Source organism: Notamacropus eugenii, chromosome 6 (genome assembly GCF_028372415.1).
Source record: "Notamacropus eugenii isolate mMacEug1 chromosome 6, mMacEug1.pri_v2, whole genome shotgun sequence".
NCBI classification, from domain to species: Eukaryota; Metazoa; Chordata; class Mammalia; order Diprotodontia; family Macropodidae; genus Notamacropus; species Notamacropus eugenii.
The window spans coordinates 47,304,154-47,325,655 of record NC_092877.1 but is presented as its reverse complement, the minus strand read 5'-3'; the positions used below and the strand labels follow the sequence as shown (position 1 = coordinate 47,325,655).

Here is a 21,502-nt window from a genome sequence, read left to right as displayed (position 1 = left end):
CAAGGAAACCAGCTGGATGGTTATTGCAGTGGTCCAAGCAAGAGATGAGAACCTTGATGGGAGCAGAGAAAAAAGAGTGGATGAGAGGTATGTAGGAGAGGTAGAAACAGCAAGATTGGGCAGCTGAATCTGTAGGGTGAGTGAGAGCTAAGGAGACCAGGAGAACATGGAAGTTGTTTGAGCAGGTGTCTTCTTTAGTAAGTGCTGGAGATCCAAGCAGAACAAGGCCAGGTTGAGTGTTCATACGTACTGATGCGCAGTTCGACTCCATCACCATTCTGGGGCTCTCAGACTCAGTGTTACAGAGTGCAGTTGGATTTATAAATGGACTCAGACTTTTCCCCTGGTTCTAACATCCCTGAACCTTCAAGAAGAGATCAGTTCTGAACCAGAGACCTATGGGATTCTACTTCCAAATAATGATTCTGGGGTCACCTCTTTGCTTTCACCTCTTCTCCACAACCCCAGCAGTTAATGTCTTATAACACTGTTGCCATTTTGTGACTTTCCTCACTGATTTAACTTTATAGACTAGAATATTATTTGGAGTATAACAAGTGTTAATCTAGTGCTTATGTAGAGGCCCTGTGCTAGGGTCTGCAAGGGCTACAAAAAGGAAAAAGATACAGTGCCCAAGAGCATTGAGGGTGTGTTTAGAGAAAGGAGGATTCAAGCATCAAGCAGAATGTGGTAGATGACAGAAGAGGGGAGCTCAGTGCTAGGGAAGTGGAGTCAGTCTGCCAGAAAGCACTTAATTGCTTACTGTGTGCCATGTACTGTGCTAAGTGCTGGGCATACAAAAAAGGGCAAAAACATTGCCCCTTTCCTCAGAGGTCACATCCTAAAGGGGAAGACACCATGTAGATAACTAAGTACATGGCAAGGTATATGCAGACTAGAATAAGAAATTGCGTGGAAAATTTAAAACATTTCATGAAATATAGGGGCATTTAAACTGTCCTTTAAAAGATGACTAGCATTTTGACTGGAGAATAATATTGCTCCAAGTGGACAAATGTCGAAAGACAGGAGGAGGCAGATGTGTCTAGGCCGTTTACGAAGGCAGTTGGTCTAGCTGGAACTTAGGATGATGTTAAGGAAATGGCAGATGATAAGGCTGGGAAAGTAGACTGGAATTCCCCAATGGAGTCTGTTGGCAGATACTGTGGAACATGGAGTGGTGTGTAGAGTGGATAAGAGGTATATGACAGATTAAAGGATGAAGAGTGTGTTTAAACCTTGATAACTCTGATCTCATGGATACTTCTTCTAGTGATTGAATGCCTAGACATGCCTCTCATGGAAATGTGGATAGTTTTGGACTTGGAGTGTGAAAGTTCAAGGATTTGAATTCTTCTGTGTAACTATGGGAAAATCTGGTAACCTTTCTGAGCCTTTTTCCTCTTTTGTCATTAACCCATGTCACAGGGTTGTTGTGAGGCTCAGATGTAATATTTTTTTAAATTACTTTGCGAACTTCAAAGCACTATGTAAAAGTCCAGTATTTGTATTATCATCCTGTGCAATTCTTGTATACATTTTCCAAGAAATTCTCAGTTGGATATCCACCTAGTGGTTGGGAACCTTTCTCTTGGTTTTTTTGGCATTGCAAGAATACCAGTGGAACATATGGACCACCTTTTAACCCCTCTCTTAATACATTATCTACACACCTCTTCTTTCTGCATCTCTGATTAGTTTATCAGTATTAATGTAAATTGTTTGTCATTGAATAAGGTTCTCATTAAAGTTAGTGTTTATAGATAGTCTAAAAACTAGGATTCCTCATGACTTTGGCATCTGTTTCTGCTGCTCTGCCATTCTGTGCAGAAGAGTCTACACAGGGCAGTTGTGCATTTTTTTATGTCCATAGAAATCACCCCCTTGTATCTAGCTTCTTGGTGGTGCAGAATTCTGTATTTAACCTGGCTTGTCCTTTGAAGGGGCAGACCCAATCTGGATTAAAGATGGGGTAGAGATTCTTCATGATTGATTGGAAATAAAAGCTGTGAAAGATAATTACAGATTAAGTTGCATGAGAAAACAACTTTTTCCACAATATAATTGGGAACTAGCCATATGTTACTTTTATTTTTATTTTAACATTAAAAGTACTTTTTTTTCAGCCTTGCAATAGCATGAAGACACTAGAATTTAGGAGAATCAGTAAAGGTTTCCTATAGAAAATGGGATTTTAGGCACAGAAGAGAAGGGAGAGCATTCCAAGCATGGGAAACAGCCAGTAAAATGCCTGTAGTTGGGTGATAAAGTTTCTTGCTAGTGAATAGCAAGGAGGCCAGTGTCACTGAATTGTGTAGTGTGTGCAGGGGAGAGATGTAAAGTGTAAGAAGACTAGACAGGTGGGGGGGGGGGATGGAAGGGATGTAGTTTATGATGGGCTTTGAAGGCTGAATAGATGATTTTATATTTAATCCTGGAGGTGCTAGGGAGCCACTGGAGTTAATGAGTGGAGGGGGTAGGGGGAAGATTGACCATAAAACAATAAGTGTCAGTGAATACCATTTATTGTACCATTTAAGTGCTTACTCTGCACATGGCACTATGCTAAGCTCTGGAAGGGATGTTCTTAATGTTATAATAATAATTCTTAATAATCAAGAAATGGCTAAATTATAATCAGGATACTTGGATAGTGAAGGCAGAGAAGAGTGTAATTTTTAAAGTATCTTCACTGAAATCTTTAAGTTTATGTATTTATAGGATTAAGTTTAAGGTAGGTAGAAAAAGAGGGGTGGTGTAGTAGATAGAGTACTAGCCTGGAAAGACTTGAATTCAAATCTGGCCCCAGACACAAGCCATGTGATCCTAGGCAAGTCACTTAACCCTGCTTGCCTCAATTTCCTTATCTGTAAAATGAGCCAGAGAAGGAAATGGTAAACCACTGTAGTATCTTTGCCAAGGTAACCCCAAAATAAGAGTCAGACATGACTGAAAACAACTAAAAAGGTAAAAAAGTACATTTATTCAGAAAACCTTACTGTCAGATGAATGAATGATTTTGTGTTTTATATAAATATATATTTTAAGATCCTAGGTAATGATACCAGATATAAATGTGATGGCTAAGTCAAATCTAACAATATATAATACAAGTATCTTTATAGCAACATTTCAGTTTTGTTAAGTCATATCTATTGCATTCTTGCCAAATACCTTCCTGGCTTTTTATTAAAAGTTAAATTGGATATGTAAGGTATTTGTGCTACACAGAAATGTTGTTTTCTGGTTGCTACTAGTTTCATTTGTTCTTTTTCCCAAAGTTCTACCTCTAACAACCTGCTAGAAAGTAAAATTCAACTGAAATTCTAAGTACACAAAGTCCAAAAGTATATTCTGTTTAAGTCACTATTGGTTGTATGTGGAATCATTTTGCTTCTTTCATCAGTTGGTAGATTAAGAAAAAAATCCTGAAATTTGAAAGTGATCTAACTTTAGAACAACCTTCTTCCTTTTTTTCTTTTCAAACACATGGCATCTCATTTGTGGATTTTGATATGGGTCCTGTTACTCACTGTAGTTGTTATGTGTTGGTTGATTCTAATTTGCGATGTTGTGAACATTTGCTAGTACCATACCCAGTCTATAGAAGAGAGTGCTGCCCACCTTCTAGGGTCTTACTAGCCAAGGTGAAAGTTATTGGGTCTCTCTGTTCTGATTAGACCTAGATTCCGTCATTTATCTTGGCGGGTTACTGTGTGCTTTATTACACCATAGGCTCATGCCTACTCCAGAACAGCATTCCTTCTCCTCCCTTCTTTCTTTTCCTCCTCCTCCCTCCTTTATCTCCTCTCACCTCTTGACCCCCTTCCCATTCTTCAGCCCTTTTAAAAAACACCTTCCTTTCACCTTAGCATATCTGAACTGTAAAATACATGGCCAGAGTTTAGCTTACTACACAGGTACTTGAAGCTTCGATGTAGAGTTAATGTGCTTTTCCCTATTTTTTCCCCTTTATCCAGCCAACCACAGTGCCAAACAGTGTCGTACCCCCTGTGCCTTGAGGACAATGTGTGGAGAGTGTACCAGTGGCAGCTCAGAGTGCATGTGGTGTAGTAACATGAAGCAGTGCGTAGATTCAAATGCTTATGTGGCCTCTTTTCCATTTGGCCAATGTATGGAATGGTACACCATGAGCAGCTGTCCCCGTAAGTAATCTATTCAGTTTATAGAATGAATTCTTGGCTTAGAGCTTGTGCACGTGTGTGTATGTGGTGGGGGTGGGGGTATATGGTGGTATATGTGTGTTTATGCATATATATGTATTCACATGAAGCCATAAACCACCTATGGGTAAAATATGACTATGGGTTAAAATTGTTAGCCTCTGAAGACCTTCTTTCCAATGTCATTATGTTGGTTACTGTTCAGAGATGACCCTAAAGTCACACTCCTGTCTTATAGAAACTTACTATTAGATTGACATTTTGTCATAGATAAATATCTGAAAGACATCAGAACAAAACTACGAAGTGAATAGTTTACATCATACGTAAGTCTGGGACAAATACACTTTAGGGTTAGGAGGAGAGTGCGTAATTGGTTCAGTAATCAGTGAGAACAACCATTGGAATGTGACATCTTTGTAAGGTGCTATTGTCAGATCTGTGGTTATTTCAGGGACTTATGAAATTGGTGGGTTTTCAGAGATCTTTGATTAGAAATTTCTGTTTGCCTTGCCTGAGTGAGATGTGTTGGCCTCACAGTGTGGTGGGAACCCACTGGTTGGTGTAGGTTTGTTGAAAATGAAGTGCACTGTCTCAGAAAAATCTATAAACTTAAAAAAAATCATTAATTATATTCTTTTAATTACTTAAAGTGATAGTTTGTGAAAGAGTTGTGCTGTGTACCTCTGCAAAGTCCTCCCCCTGTGATTCCTCATGATTGCTCTGGAAGGCTATACCATTGGAGCATAAGATATAGCAGATTCTAGGAGTCTGGAAAGGCTTTGAAAACTGTCAACTTATCAAATGTATAATTTGCTTGCAGGTTAAAACAGAACAGTAATATATGTTAATAAGTGGTGTTTTATGCATTTTATTTACAAGTAATGATGTTATTATTTTGGTATATTCCCCGAAACCTAAAATTATTAGTCTTGTGTCTATGTGCATGTCTTCTTTTCAGTAATTCTTTGACCTTTTGCTTTCAGTATAGTTTGCTATTAAGTTAGAATAAAGTGTCTTTATTTCTCTTTGGGGGCACATTTTTTAACTTAGATTTTTTTCAGTGTAGTTCTCTACGAGGCCTTTAGGAATACTTAATAAAGTTTAAGTTACTATTGGAAGTAGCTTAAGTCTATCATTATCACAATGCCGGTGCTTTTGATTTGAGTACAGTTGGATATCAAGAGACTTAGTGATTTTTAAACTTTTATTTTTACTTATTTATGAACTCTGAGAACAGATAATATATTGGTTGACAGTAGGAAAGCAAGCTGGAAGAGTGAAAGTGCTCATGAAAGATGATTTAAGTGCACTAGATAAATTTAGATCGGAGGTTCTGGAGATACTTATGTCCTAGGATAGTAAGAAGCTAGATGAGTGTGGGAGTGTAGGAGCAATGAGAAAATCCTCTGTTCTTAGACCTTTTGTTAAATTCCTCAACACAGTTATGAGTATTGTAATTGTAAGAGACATTATGAATATGGGGAAAGGTGAAAAGACAGCTATAGACGTGGATATTTGTGAGGAAAAGTAAATGAATTTGCTATTTACTTCTAAAGAAGAGAAGACCATGGAAGACTAGATCATTTTCTTCTTTGATTTATTTTTTGTTTTGTTTTCTATAAGTTTACTTGTTCTCCACCTGCACTAAGGACTAGGGAAGGGAGCGTGTCCTGAAATTATAACAGAAGGAAATTAGTTAGATATAAAAAATGGAAAAAATCTTAGGACTCAGAATCAGAACATCCTGGGTTCTAGTCTTGACTTTTCTTTGTCATAAAGCTAGTTAGTGCCAAAATTAGTTTGTCATCTGGCCTCAGTTTCCATAATTGAAAGGTGACTGAGTTGGTGTAGATGTTCTCTAGTGTCTCTTCCAGCTAAAAAAAATTATATGATTTTCTAATTAATTGTTTACTATGTGGGTACAGTAGACAAGAGTCAGCAAAAGATGATTGTATTGACATCAGAAAACCTGATTCCTATTCTTAGCTTTACTGTTGATTTCTCTTGAGACTTTGACCAAGTCACTTCCAATTTGTGGACCTTAGTTTCCTTCTTTGTAAAATGAAGTAGGTTATATTTGGTCTGTAACCTTCCTTTAAGGTTAGGTGTTCTGACATTGACAGCTATAAAATACTTCTCTTAACATTTAGAAACAATTTCCAGCCTTCTGCCAAGTGATTTGTCTGTCCCTTTCAATCCTTATCTTCTATTAAAAAAAATATGCCTCTATTTTTCACTATAAACACCTTTTACTAAGTATCATGTGGGAATTTTTGTAACCTGGTGTTTTGTTTTTGTAGCGGAAAATTGTTCTGGTTATTGTACTTGTGGTCACTGTTTGGAGCAGCCTGGCTGTGGCTGGTGTACTGATCCAAGCAACACTGGCAAGGGGACCTGCATTGAAGGCTCCTTCAAAGGGCCAATGAAGATGCCATCCCAGGCACCCACAGGGAGTCACTATCCACAGCCACGTCTTAACTCTAGCATGTGTCTGGAAGAGAACAGATACAACTGGTCTTTCATCCAGTGTCCAGGTAACAGATTCATTCCCTTTTTTGTAACTTGGCCAAAAAGTGTTCCTTGTCATATTTCTTTTAAAAGTTTGTACTGTAAAAGCAATGCTACTTACCTAGACTACCTTTGGTAATGGGAGAATGGTTCAACTTAACTTTGGAAGGTTTATTTCATGTAGGATTGGTTTCCCCTAGTGACAAGTGGTGATGCGTTTTTAAGATCTTTGCTCATCAGTTTGCCCTGTTGTAGAAAAATTGCCAATTTTTTTCTGCCGCCTACTTGTGCATATTTTCTACATGAGCAAGAAGAAGTCATTTGCACCCTCCCTAGGTAATACTCCATCAGTAAGTCTGATGTAACCTTTTGAGAGGTCAAATCTTGATAAAATAAAATCTCCACCAAGTACAAGATATTTAAGCAAGCTAGGTGGTACAGAGATAGAGTTCCGGGCCTGGAGTCAGGAAAACCTGAGTTGAAATCTGGCCTCAGACACTTACTATCTATGACCCTGGGGAAATCATTTAACTCTGTTTTTGTCAATTTCTTAAACTGCATAACGGGGTTATTAACAGTATCTACTTCACATGGTTGTTGTGAGGAAAAAATGAGTTAATATTTGTAAAGAAGTACGTAGTACAATGTCTAGCTGGTACTGTCTAAATGGTTGTTTCTTTCCCTTCCCCCAAGTCCCAGATGATGGTTATACTACAGCATATTTTCAGTTTGAGAGAATTCCAAAAGACAGAAAACCCCAAAATGTCAACAACCACATAAATGACCTCTTTTAGCTGTAATAGAATTTGGTTTGTATTAAAAATGGCACATAAAAGTTACTGTGTAATAGCTTAGGAAGGGCTACTTGCATGCATCCATTAATTCCAGTTTTATCAGAGACTTTGACTTGAGTAAAGTCCCTTTTCTCCCATAATCAGTTCTGTTTATTGTTATTCAGTGTTTTCAGAGAAATAGAATGGTTGCCAAAAACTACCTAGTCCAGCCTATAGCTGAGCAAGAATTCCCCTACATCATCTCCACAAAGCGGTGTCCAGCTTTTGTGTGAAGATCTCTCCTGTACCTCCTTAATGTTGTAATTTATGAATTTTTGTTAACCGAAGTATAAGACTTGACATTTATCCCTACTCAGTTTCATCCTAACGACCCTGGCCAAAGGCTATAAAGTTCTGTTTGTTTGTGATTTTGTCATTTCATTTTTTCTCCATCTCCCCTTTCTTTCTCCCTGGCCCTACAGCTTTGTGCCGTCTGCACATTTGGCAGGCTTGTTGTCTATGCCTTTATCCAAGTCATTGGCAAAAATGTTAAATAGAATGGGGTCAAGTGTAAGTCTCTGAAATCAAACTGCTAATGACTGATTTTCATGTCTAGCTAGTCAAGCCATTCTGGAGTTACCTAATGGTAAGTGGAAACAGTGCTGACTTAGTCGTTAAAGGGCCATAGATTTGAATCATAGCTTTATCATCGAGTTAACCTTTTCTGTCCTCACCTCTTCACATGTTGAATCAAGTGAAAGACTAGATTATCACCAGCATTATTTCCAACTCTGAATTTGTCATCCTAGAATCACATAATCCCATAGCTTTCTTGTCTTCAAGTCTAACAGGAGAGACTTTGTCAAGTGCTTTGCTATTATATAGCTGAACTACAGGTACAGCATTCCTCAGACTGCTAGTCTAGTAGTTCTTTCAAAAAGGAAATGAGGTTTCTGACATGAACTGTCCTTGAGGAAGCCATGCTGAGCTTTTGTAATCAGGGTTTCATTTTCTATCTGTTCATTACCTATTCCTTTAATAATTAGAATTTTCCCAAGAATTGAAATTGGAGTCACTGCCTATAATTGGCTCAATTCTTTTTTGTTTTGAAAATTGGGATATTTTCCCCAAGAGATCATAAAAATGGGAAAGGGTCCCACATGTACAAAAATATTTATAGCAGCACTCTATGTAGTTGCCAAAAACTGGAAGTCAAGGGGATGTCCATCAATTGGGGAATGGCTGAATAAATTATGGTATATGAATGTAATGGAGTACTATTGTGCCATAAGAAATGATGAACAAGAAGACTTCAGAGAGGCCTGGAAGGACTTATATGACCTGATGCTGAGTGAAAGGAGCAGAACCAGGAGAACTTTATGCATAGCAACAACCACAGTGTGTGAGAGTTTTTTCTGGTAGACTTAGATTTTTGTAATAACACAAGAACTTCTGGAAAAAAAAAAAAATCCCAATGGTGGACCTCAAGGCAAAAAGCCTTCCACACTCAGAGAGAGAAATATGGAAGTCACTCACATAATGTAGCAGATCATGTTTGTGTATGTGTATCTGTTTGTGTATCATGTTCTGATTTGTTATACGGATTCTTTCATTTATCTTAGTCTGACTACACAGCATGACGATAGTGAAAATATACTCAACAGGAAAGTTTATGTAGAATCTATACAGAATTGTATGCAGTCATGGGGAGGGAGGGAGGTAGTGGGGGGTGGGTGGGGAGGGATAAAATCGCAATTGTATGGCAGTGATTGTTAAACATTAAAAAAAATAAAAAAATTAATAAAAAAAAAAAAAAAAAAAAAGAAAATTGGGATATTTGCCCTTCTCTAGGCCTGAGATACTTCTTTCCTTCTCTCCTAGCTTTCAAAGATCATTAACAATGACTGGGCAGTTACATCCAGTTATATCTGTCAGTTGTGTCAGGATCCTGACATGTGATTTATCTGACACTGGTAACATCAAGGGCAGCATTTTACAGTAGAAAGAGCATTGGATTTAGTCTTAGAGGACCCTACTGCCTTTTTTACCTTCAGCATGTCATGTAACTCTGGGCCCAAGCTCGTTACCTTACAAAGGAGAGCCACCAAAGACCCTTTCACCTTTGGATCTTGAGTCCTAGCATCGTATTATCTCCTTACTTATACTGGATATCTACTTCTGATTAGGATTTTTTTTCCTGAGAAAATGGAAGCAAAATACTGCTTGAGCAGATTTGCTCTGTTCCCATCAGTAGTTTAGTATCTCTTTCATCTCGAGTAGTTTTTCTCCTCTTTCTTTTCTTTACTTTTCTCCAGTATAGCTTAAAAACAGAACAAGGTAATTAACTTTTCTTACTAGTCTTGGCTCACTCTTATACTTAGTGTTTCTGGCATTATTTCCACATGCTCTTTTGTTCATTCTTTATTACCTACTTCCATCTGCACTTTTAGAATGTAAGTGAATTGGTGCATTCTCTATGCATCCACATTATTCTCTTTAGACAATTCCCTTTTGTCTTTTCAGCAAAATTGTTTCTCTTTTGTGCCTCCAAAATTTCATTTTTGAGAGCTTTCCATCTGTCTTGGGTTAACATTCCTGTGAAATTTTAGGTGACAAGATCCTATCTTTTCTCTGAATACTTTTAAGTCTTTGCACCTCTAGGGTGACTGTTTGCCTACGCCCAACAGCCCCCTCTTGCTGTATCTCAGATGCTGAGTGGTCACCCAATGTCACAACGTAAGTGTCATCTTCCACTCCTTACCATCTCTCACTCCCTCATATCCAATCCAATGTCAATTCCTTTTGTAACCAACCTATTCCAACCTTTGTAACGTCTCTCATATATGCCCCCTTCTCTTCTCTGATACTGCCAACAGTCTAGGATAGGTCCTCATCCTCCCATGCTTGGACTACTGCAATAACTTGCTGGTTGGTTTCCTTTCCTCAAGTCTCTCCCCACTCCAGTCCATCTTCCACTGAGCTGTCAGAGTGGTCTTCCTAAAACACAGGTCTTACTTTGTCATCTTCTCTGTGAATAAACCAGTGACCCTTATTGCCTAAAATTTTATATCTGATTTGGTTATTAAACTAGCTATTAAAACCAAACTTTCTTTGGTTATTAAAGCCCTTTCTCACCCTTAGCCTTTCTACTTTTCCTGTTTTCTTATACCTTACTCCCCTCCCCTACTTGGTAATCCAGTGATGCTGGCCTCTCACATGACATCCTATTTCCTGACTCCAGGCCTTTTTTCCTGACTCGCCCCATGCCTGGAACTCTCTGCCTCCTGGTTTCCCTGACTTCCTTCAAGTCTCAACTAAAGTCCAACTTTGTGCAAGCACCCACTCCCAGTCCTTCTTAATCTGAGTGCCTCCCTTCTGAGGCTTCATCCAGTTTATCCTGTGTAGATCTTGCTTGTACATACTTGTTTGCATGTTGTCTCATCTATTAGAGTGTGAACTCCTGGTGAGCAGGGACTATATAAATATTGGCCTTTCTTTGTATCCCCAGTACTTAGCACAGTGCCTGGAACGTAGCAGGGACTTCCTCCCTAGGGTTCCTATTCATTTCCACCCTATCTATAGGTTCTTCCTTGTTGGTGAGAACAAGACAGAGAATCGCAGCTTCTTTAATTATTTCTTTCACTTTTGAAAGTTGAAACTGTCAGGATGGCAAGCCAAGAAATAACCGTTTTGCTTTTGGCCAAGAGAACTTCAGCAGATGTCTGGATAATTTAATTATCCAATCATCATTACCCTGTCATGGCTTTGTCAGCTGATTATGGAGCCCAAACTCTTGATCTATTTCCACTTTTTCTCTTGGCACTCTATGTCTCTTCAGATAAATTCTGTTCCAACCCAGATAAAGGCTGAATTTGCTGTGATTGTTTTCTCTTTTAAATCTCTCTCTCTATGGTAAATGGGCTGCTTTTTTTTTTTTGGACAAACTAGTCATTTATACTTTGCTTTTTGTTCTTATGACAAGGAGTATATCCAGCAAAGTGCTTCAGATAGCTGTAACTTTGGAAGACGGAGGTAGTCCAAGTCTATAATTTTTGAGGATCTGTTACAACTTTTCTGTGAAGTTGTTACTATGCTGAATCTCTTTTCTCTCCCTAGCATGCCAATGTAATGGACACAGTAAATGTATCAATGAAAGCATCTGTGAAAAGTGTGAGAATCTGACAACTGGCAAACACTGTGAGACATGTATATCAGGCTTCTATGGTGATCCTACCAATGGAGGAACATGTCAACGTATGTGAAATCTAGTTTTGTTAAATACAAATTTAATAATGCCGTATTCATTAAATTACAAAGATGAGGTGGACAAGTCAAATGAATACTGTATTTCTTAGTAAGCATTTGTTATTTTCAGTATACCTTTGAATCATTGTGAATTTTCCCATCCATGAAGATTAAAACTATAAAGGCAATAACAGTTTTGTATTTGGAGGAAAAAGCATTCACAGCTCATTTGTTAGCATGTAAAATTGAAAACTAGTCTTAGCTAGATTCCATTTTGTTTTCATATGAACTACATTGCTCATGTAAGCCTGAGGCCTCCCAGTATTTAAATACTGTTCTGCTTTTTCTGATAGTGTGAAATGCTTCACTAGAACTCTGTTTAAGGTGTACTTTTTTTCTCCTGTTACTGGGAATAAAATGAATGTGCTAAATGAAAATACTTTGTCAAGCCTTCTGATGGTAAGACAGGAAGGAAGTATGACTTTGTAACTTAGAAAGAGTCCCATAAATTCTGGGAAGTCTTGTCGTTAATGTCTGAGATGCCTTGGGATGTGTGTTGGTACCTTATTTGGTGTCTGCAGTGATGCCAGTGGTGAGTAAACGTAGTGTGGTTATTAACCTTGGCTTTGATTTAGCCCATTACGTCTCTTAAGAAGCTCTAACAAAAAGATAAAGCCTTACGGCCACCTTTAAGCTCTAATATTCCATGATCATGACTCTTATTGTCCTGGAAATTGAAAGACAAATGAGATAAATGTGACCTAAACTGATCAGAGAAGATTTGATGAACGAAATATAACATGAGAAACTTTAAAAGGTTAGAAAGGATCTGGATAAGAGAGAAGAGTTGAGAGAACATTCCAGATAAAGGAAATAGTTGATAGGACAAGTAAATGTATCATTTGAAGCTTTCACTTGAAATTGAAATTGAAATATATGAGGGTCCTTTACTGGAACCAGAATCAGGAAAACCTGAACGCAAATCTGACCTTAGACTCTTTTTAGCTGTGTGACCCTAACTATGTCACTTAAATTGCCTCAGTTTTCTCAACTATAAAAATAGTGATTATAATAGTATCTAACCTCCCAGAGTTGTTGTGAGGATTAAAAGAGAACATATGTATAAAGTGCTTTGTAAACCTTAAAGCACTGTAAAAATGCCAGCTGTTATACACAATGCAGGACATGGATGATCAAGTGAAGGAGATTGAGAAGAATGGATTAGACAGATAGGAAGAGTACCCGCACATGAAGGACATAAAAAGAGGAGAGAGTCAGAGAAATCTGGGAGGACTTGTATGAACTGATACAGACTGAAGTGAATGAAACCAGGGGAATATCTTACACAGTGACTATAGTAACATAAAGGAAATAGTCTTGAAAGAATGAAGAGCTGTGATGAGTGATCAGTCATCACTCCAGAAGTGAGAGCTGCTTGCTACTACCTCTTGGCAGAGAGGTCAGTGTACTAAAGGTACAGAATGAAATGTTTTTAGATATTGCTGGTATGTAAATTTGTTTTGCTTAACTCTCTTATTTGTTAAAAGGAAGGGCTTTTATTTGGGAAAGGGAATGAATGTTGTAGGAGGAAAAATTAGAGATAATGATGAAAAAAGAAGGAAAGAAAGGATCAGTGAAACATTAAATATACACAGTAGATAGCAGAAGAGAGTTTAGAAGGACACACAGAGAAGCAGTTTTGTTACTATCATATTAAATTTAATTTATACTTTAAAAACCATATAATAGAAGTTCAATCTAACATACAGTTCCCTTTTTCTGTTCTTTGTATATTGAAATTATTTACATTTAAAGTGTACAATAAAAAAAAATAGATCCAGAAATGAAGGAACTGAAAAAGTCCTGAAAGAATAGTAAGGTTTGGAAGCTTGGAAAGGTGGCCCTGCTTATAGAGAAGCCAGTAAAAGCTGACAATGCCTCTTGAGTTTTGGAGCCAGTCTTCAGGTCTCTACTGAATTTATTTCGGTATCATCCAATTTCTATCCCTTTCCCTTCTCTTCTGTTTTCCAATTAAAGTGATTATTTTGGCAGAATAGAAACTTTTTCTTTAGCCAAGTGTAATCTGTGTTTTCTTTCATTTTCACAGCTTGTAAGTGTAATGGTCATGCTTCGCTCTGTAATACAAATTCAGGCAAGTGTTTCTGCACCACCAAAGGTATCAAAGGAGATGAATGCCAATTGTAAGTATCATCTACTTGTACCATATACTGAATTTTGAATCCTGGTGGGGAAATTGATTTTTAACAAATGTAGTTACAGTGATTCTGCATTTACAATCAACTAAATCTAAATGATCTTGCTGATGATGGGGAGACAAAATGATCTGTTAAAGCAGTGATCAAAGTCCCTTTAGACTTAAGATTTACCTCCTTTTACCATATTTGTTAAAAAAATTAATCAAAGAGTAGTCATAGGATCATAATGTAGAGTTGTAAGAGGCCAGAGCAACCATCCAGTTTAGTCTTCACATTTTATAGCTGAGAAACTGAGTCCTGAACAGGTTAAATTACTTGCCCAAGGTCAAATGGGTATTAAGTAACACAACTAGGATTTAATCCCAATCCTTCAACTCCAGTATTTCTCCTGAAAAATTGACTGATTTGAAGTTTCACTTATACTCTATTCTCCTCTTCAGCTGAGGATACTAAACTCTAGTGGAGATGGTCACAAAGTGGGTGGTATTAACCCTGGGCAATCTATATCTAGAGAACCTTTCTATTACCTGACACCCTTACCCATAATTGAATTGACTAATTCTCTTGTTCAAGAAAAGAAAGGGAGTGGTTGCCTTCCATTATAGCAGTATGAAAGATTCATGCCTATCCATTGGTCTTTCTAAGTACCTCAGCTTCCTGTGGACTTGGTTCTACCTTATGACTCATTTAGGGAGGGAGGGGGAGCTCATTTCCCTTTTTGGCCTATGACAGCATTCTCAAAAAAATGATCGGGGGGCAGAGCCAAGATGGTGGAGTAGAAAGACGCACATACACTAGCTCCAAACCCATAGCCCACAGAATATCTGTAAAAAAGAACTCCCGGCGAATTCTGGAGCAGCAGAGGCCACAGAACGGTGCAGCAGAGGAGATTTCTGTTCCAGAGAGCCCTGCCAACCTCTCGCAAAAGGTCCTTCGCGCTGCGGATCCGGAGTCGAACCCAGCCCTGCCTTGGCCGCATGGCACCGAGAGGAGCAGATCCAAGAGGAGCAGATCCGAGCTGGCTTCAGGGATGGAATCTCCAACGGCTGCGCGGGTCCCGCCACCCACAAGTGATGGGTCGGTGAGAGGGTCTCTTTGGCGGGTCGAGAGGGGAGTGGGGTGCCCCCTCTGGAGGCAGCAGTGGAGGCGGGAGTAGACTGTGGCTCCCAGCCTGGGATCCATTGTTGAAGGTCTCTGCATAAAGCCCCTGAGGGAACTGAGCCCATGAGGCGGCCCTGTCCTGACCTGAGCACCTGAACTTGATCTCACACTGAATAGCAGCCCCGCCCCTGCCCAAAGCTCTGAGGCTGGGAAGCTGCATTTGAATCTCAGACCCCAAGCGCTGGCTGGGAGGATTCGGAGGCGAAGTGGGTGTGAAGAGAATATTCAGAAGTCAAGTCACTGGCTGGGAAAATGCCCAGAAAAGGGAAAAGAAATAAGACTATAGAAGGTTACTTTCTTGGTGAACAGGCATTTCCTCCCTTCCTTTCTGATGAGGAAGAACAATGCTTACCATCAGGCAAAGACACAGAAGTCAAGGCTCCTATGTCCCAGCCCACTCAATGGGCTCAGGCCATGGAAGAGCTCAAAAAGGATTTTGAAAATCAAGTTAGAGAGGTGGAGGAAAAGCTGGGAAGAGAAATGAGAGACATGCGTAAAGCATGAACAGCAGATCAGCACCCTGCTAAAGGAGACCCAAAAAAATGCTGAAGAAAATAACACCTTGAAAAACAGGCTAACTCAACTGGCAAAAGAGGTTCAAAAAGCCAATGAGGAGAAGAATGCTTTCAAAAGCAGAATTAGCCAAATGGAAAAGGAGGTTCAAAAGCTCACTGAAGAAAATAGTTCTTTCAAAATTAGAATGGAACAGATGGAGGCTAAGGACTTTATGAGAAACCAAGAAATCACAAAACAAAACCAAAAGAATGAAAAATTGGAAGATAATGTGAAATATCTCATTGGAAAAACAACTGACTTGGAAAATAGATCCAGGAGAGACCATTTAAAAATTATGGGCCTACCTGAAAGCCATGATCAAAAAAAGAGCCTAGACATTATCTTTCATTAAATTATCAAGGACAACTGCCCTGAGATTCTAGAACCAGAGGGCAAAATAAATATTCAAGGAATCCACAGAACACTGCCTGAAAAAGATCCAAGAAGAGAAACTCCTAGGAACATTGTGGCCAAATTCCAGAGTTCCCAGGTCAAGGAGAAAATATTGCAAGCAGCTAGAAAGAAACAATTCAAGTATTGTGGAAATACAATCAGGATAACACAAGATCTAGCAGCCTCTACATTAAGGGATCTAAGGGCATGGAATAGGATATTCCAGAAGTCAAAGGAACTAGGACTAAAACCAAGAATCACCTACCCAGCAAAACTGAGTATAATACTTCAGGGGAAAAATTGGTCTTTCAGTGAAATAGAGAACTTTCAAGCATTCTTGGTGAAAAGAGCAGAGCTGAAACGAAAATTTGACTTTCAAACACAAGAATGAAGAGAAGCATGAAAAGGTGAACAGCAAAGAGAAGTCATAAGGGACTTACAAAAGTTGAACTGTTTACATTCCTACATGGAAAGACAATATTTGTAACTCTTCAAACATTTCAGTATCTGGGTACTGGGTGGGATTACACACACACACATGCACACACGCACACATACATAGAAACAGAGTGCACAGAGTGAATTGAAGAGGATGGGATCATATCTTTAAAAAAAATGAAATCAAGCAGTGAGAGAGAAATATATTGGGAGGAGAAAGGGAGAAATGGAATGGGGCAATTATCTCTCATAAAAGAGGGAAGCAAAAGACTTATTAGTGGAGGGATAAAGAGAGGAGGTGAGAGAAAAACATGAAGTTTACTCTCATCACATTCCGCTAAAGGAAGGAATAAAATGCACAATCATTTTGGTATGAAAACCTATCTTACAATACAGGAAAGTGGGGGATAAGGGGATAAGGAGGGTAGGGGGGATGATGGAAGGGAGGGCATGGGGAGAACGGAGCAATTCGAGGTCAACACTCATGGGGAGGGACAGGATCAAAAGAGAGAATAGAAGTAATGGAGGACAGGATAGGATGGAGGGAAATATAGTTAGTCTTATACAACACGACTATTATGGAAGTCATTTGCAAAACTACACAGATTTGGCCTGTATTGAATTGCTTGCCTTCCAAAGGGAAGGGGTGGGGAGGGAGGGAGGTAAAGAAGTTGGAACTTAAAGTTTTAGGAACAACTGTCGAGTACTGTTCTTGCCACTAGGAAATAAGAAATACAGGTAAAGGGGTATAGAAAGTTATTTGGCCCTACAGGACAAAAGAGAAGATGGAGACAAGGGCAGAGAGGGATGATAGAAGAGAGAGCAGATCGGTCATGGGGGCAATTAGAATGCTTGGTGTTTTGGGGGGGGAGGGGACAAAAGGGGAGAAAATTTGGAACTCAAAATTTTGTTAAAATGAATGTTAAAAGTTAAATAAAAAAAAAAATGATCAGGGACCCCAGAGGGACCCTTTCAAAGGTGTTTGAAGTCAAAATTACTATAAAATGTGGAGACATTTTAATTTCTAGTGTGGTAAATATTGATGTATTTGACCCATGTTAATAAAAGCTCTTTGGTGAGGTGTTCCTCAGTAATTCTTAAGATGTAAAAGGGTCCTGAGACCAAAAAGTTTGAGAACTTTTGGCCTTGGACTTCTTCTTACTATGCTTTTTAAACCTTTACTGATAACCTAAAACCTAGTTTTAGATGTGGAACTCTGCCCCTATTGATCCCTGAGCTTACTTAATTTCTTTGATTCAGAGATTTCCCATCTTTTATCTGTCCTCCCTTCTTCTGCTGCCACCATCCCTTTGAGCCTTAGCCAAGGGTAAGGTGCTCACTCCCTTTTTTCCATTTTTCTCTGGCTGTCACATATTCCAGGTGATGAGAATGTATTTTTTAGGGTATATTCATAAGGAAAGGTTATTAAATGTAGATAGAATTCATATATCAAGAAGATAATCCAAAATCTATATTCAAGAAACTGGAAAGTGATTAAGTTATTGGCTGGTTCCTCTTTCAGACCCAAAATGCCTTCTTTACCCCTCCAAATGAAAATGACCTTTTTTAAAACCATAAATCACAATCCACCAAAATTTGGTATTCACTGACCTGTACTTATTGGAATGAACTTATTGGTGTGTTCTATAATTCCTTGCTTATTTTTAGCCAATCAGGATTCTGCAGCTGAACCAAAGAGAGGAAGAAAGACTAATTTTTGTTTAACATATTTCTCCTTGACACATGTCTCAGTTCTTGGAGGTGGGAGAACTAAAGTATTCTGAGTGGAGGCTTTGGAGCAATGGGTCAGAGAAGAAACATGCCATCTCTTTGTGGTAATACTTGGGTGAGGACTGCTTTAGAGGAAAATCTCATTCACCAAATTCCTTTTTGTCCTTTTTCATCACAAAAAGGGTTTCAAGGATGAAAAGGATTATTTATGCCTACCATAACATCTAGATGGTATCTTATAAATGAGAATGTATCAGTTGAACTTGCTGTTATTTCACAGATAATAAAACCGTCACCATAATAGACTGTCAAGTTCCATTTATTAGGCTGAGGATCTGTGTTATAGCAGAATTGATTGGTTTGGTTTTAGTGTTTCCTAAAGTCTATTATATTGCTAATAATTTCTGAGGAGAAGGCTACTGGTGGATCCCATTTTGGTTTTTGAAGTCAAGACTCTGAAATAAAAGAGGTGATATAATAAAACCCACTATGCATCTCTTCCCCTGGATTGAGTACAAAGTAATAAAATGTTGAGGCTTGTTGAGTTGAATGTTTATAGAATTAAAATTTCCCCTCAGAGAGGTTGTTTATGTGATCCTATCATCTTCATCCTGGACCCTCCTAAAAATGAGACGACATCACTTTTTCAAAGCAAAGAGACTGCCCTACATCTCTGCCCCTCAAAGTTGTAGTGAGCACAGTTGCCAGAAGGAATCTTAACCCGTAACTTTGGCATTGTCTGAGATGACAGTTGTGGAAGAATACAGAACATTTGCCCATCTTGGCCCTCCTTGATGTGCTACATAGACTGCTAGGTTTGCCACACTGAACAGGTTTTAAATGGGAATTGGTGATTTGTGGTAGACAGGTGGAAACTGAGATCTTTATTGAATATTGTGCTCCTCAAGTGTTCAAGTTTTTTTAAAGGGGAAACAGGTTTATTTGAATTTAAATAAATTGTAAGATTATTTTCCTCACTTGACATTTATGGAAATGGGAGCAAACTACTTAGGAAATATAGAAAGTAATTTAGAAATGGCAACTTGGAAAGTATTTTCACTATATAACAGTCAACTTTGGAAATGCTGTTGATTTCTCAAAGGGCAGAAAATGACTTTAAAGGCAGTGATGAAGTCCATTTGTAATTTAAATGTCTCTTTTTTATTCAGTTTGCATTAGGCTATTTTGGTTTTTCAGTATTTATTTAATGTACATTTTTTTAATAGTACCCCGCTAGATGTTCTCCCAGAGAATAAATATTTATCTGGACTGGGGGAGGGATAGTTATAGAAAGAGGCAAGAAGAAGCAGAATGACTGTAGTCTGATGTGACCAAGAGTGGAATATAAGTGAAAAAAGTTGACTTTATTGCCTTGAAAAATATTTTTTACTTGATATGGATGAGAATTGAGTTCTGAGTCTGATTTTAAATCTACAAATAATATAAAAAAAACACCTTTTCATCAAGGAAAGAAAATAATAAGTCTTAATAAATTTTTCTAGATGTGAAGTAGAAAATCGCTACCAAGGAAATCCTCTCAAAGGAACATGTTACTGTAAGTATTTCTACTTTTCCTATTTGTCTGGGAACTGTGTAGGTGGTGGTGTTGCAGGTGCTTGAGTGTTTACCAGGTACCTCTTTTAGAAGTCAGCCAAATAAGGAGCTCTGGTAGGAATCTGAGTATAAGGGCTTTTGGCTTCTCTAAAGGCCAGTGCCCTAGGTCATAATAGATCCTTCTGATGGCTCTTGGTTTGAAGGGTGGTGATCACTATCTGCTGACACTCTGGGGTCTTTTTTTTCTTTTTCTTTTTTGTAATTCTACTTGCTGATTGAACCTTTGGGGAACAAGTTCAGAAACCAAGATAAGCACCGAGATACAAAAAATAAACAACCACACTTAAAGTTGCTTAAAATTGTGTTTATAAATATACCGTACATGGAACACAATTAGGCTCTACTAGATGATGAGGCAGAAGCTTTGGGCATTCTCTGAAGGGTGGCTGTGAATAAAAGCCTCTATGAGGTGCATTCATTTTCTTGGAAAGAAAAATGCCACATAACTGCAAATCAGGAATCATCACCTGAGGTTAGCATTTATTCAGGGTGTACTCTGAACAGAGTGCAGAGCTCATGAACCAGTTTGTGTTCTGCCCCAGAGACTGTCTTCATCAGTCTCAACTCCAACATATTTGAACCACCTTTCATTTTTCACTGTCCTATCAAATATAATAATTTGCATTTATTTAGGACTTTAAGTTTTGTGAATTAGAGGCTTGATGAGTATTGTTAAATTCTGTACTCTCCATTATTGTCCTTTACAATTGAAATATACAGATAATTCTTATAAAAAATAAAGCACTAAAGATTGGACCTGAGAAAATGGTTCAGGATTTCATGCCTATTCTGGAATGTATTTTTGATCCCGTGCTTTAAGTAGTGATTTCTCAAAATAATCTCTGTATTCAAGATAGTGTTCTATAAGCCAAAAGGCAGAATTTAGAATGGAGGAATGATCTATTGGCATAAGGAAGTTTTATTGAAACTGGAGATGAGGACATAAATCCTTTGGGAATTTAGAGGAGCTTAGTCCATAGCATTTGGAAGGTTCAGCAGAGTGGAAATAAGGAATTGGTTAAGAGATCAACACTGGGAGAGACCTTACATAAATTGAAACCCCATATCCAAAACTTAAGTCACAAAATAGAGCAAGGGACCAGCTGAGTAAGGATGGGTGGTAGGAGTTAATATTAGAACAACAGAGACTCCTTTTAGAAGAGCCTTTGGGTAATAGCCTACTTCTTGGGTGGGGATGAGCTATTGAGACTCAGAAAGTGAGCTGGATCAAGTAACAGTAACCAGGCCTCCCCATCACTATTGCATAAGGGTCGTTTTGCCTACCTTGTTTCCTTTCAATGCTAGCTAGATGATTTACTTTCCAATCTGTTGCTATCTGGGTTTCTTTGTTTCTAAAACTGCATAAATGTTTTTCTCACAGATACACTTCTTATTGACTACCAGTTCACCTTCAGTCTGTCCCAGGAGGATGACCGTTATTACACAGCCATCAACTTTGTGGCGACACCTGAGGAAGTATGATCAAGATGACCTCGTGTCTCTCTGGGTGTTTGTGATGATTCTTGTTTGTATGAAGTCAGTGGTAGAGGCAGTGCTATATAATGGTTTTCAGGCTTGGTTTTCTTCCATTAGTTTAAAAAAAGATAGAACTCTGGTTGGAGGTACTGCTTCTGTCATCACCTGGAACCTTTTTTTAAGAAATGCTTTCTTGAACCATATG

General features: G+C 38.4%; 1 protein-coding gene across 3 annotated transcripts in view; it reads left to right on the top strand.

Moving 5' to 3' along the window:
- Positions 1–21,502, top strand: part of ATRN (attractin) — a 244,387-nt gene that overhangs the window by 111,376 nt on the left and 111,509 nt on the right. For all 3 annotated transcript variants that reach the window (XM_072619903.1, XM_072619904.1, XM_072619905.1), the window contains exons 17-22: positions 3,981–4,166; positions 6,488–6,721; positions 11,585–11,722; positions 13,821–13,914; positions 19,710–19,762; positions 21,203–21,297. In XM_072619903.1, coding sequence (XP_072476004.1) covers positions 3,981–4,166; positions 6,488–6,721; positions 11,585–11,722; positions 13,821–13,914; positions 19,710–19,762; positions 21,203–21,297 — 800 coding nt within the window. The remainder of the gene's footprint in view (positions 1–3,980; positions 4,167–6,487; positions 6,722–11,584; positions 11,723–13,820; positions 13,915–19,709; positions 19,763–21,202; positions 21,298–21,502) is intronic.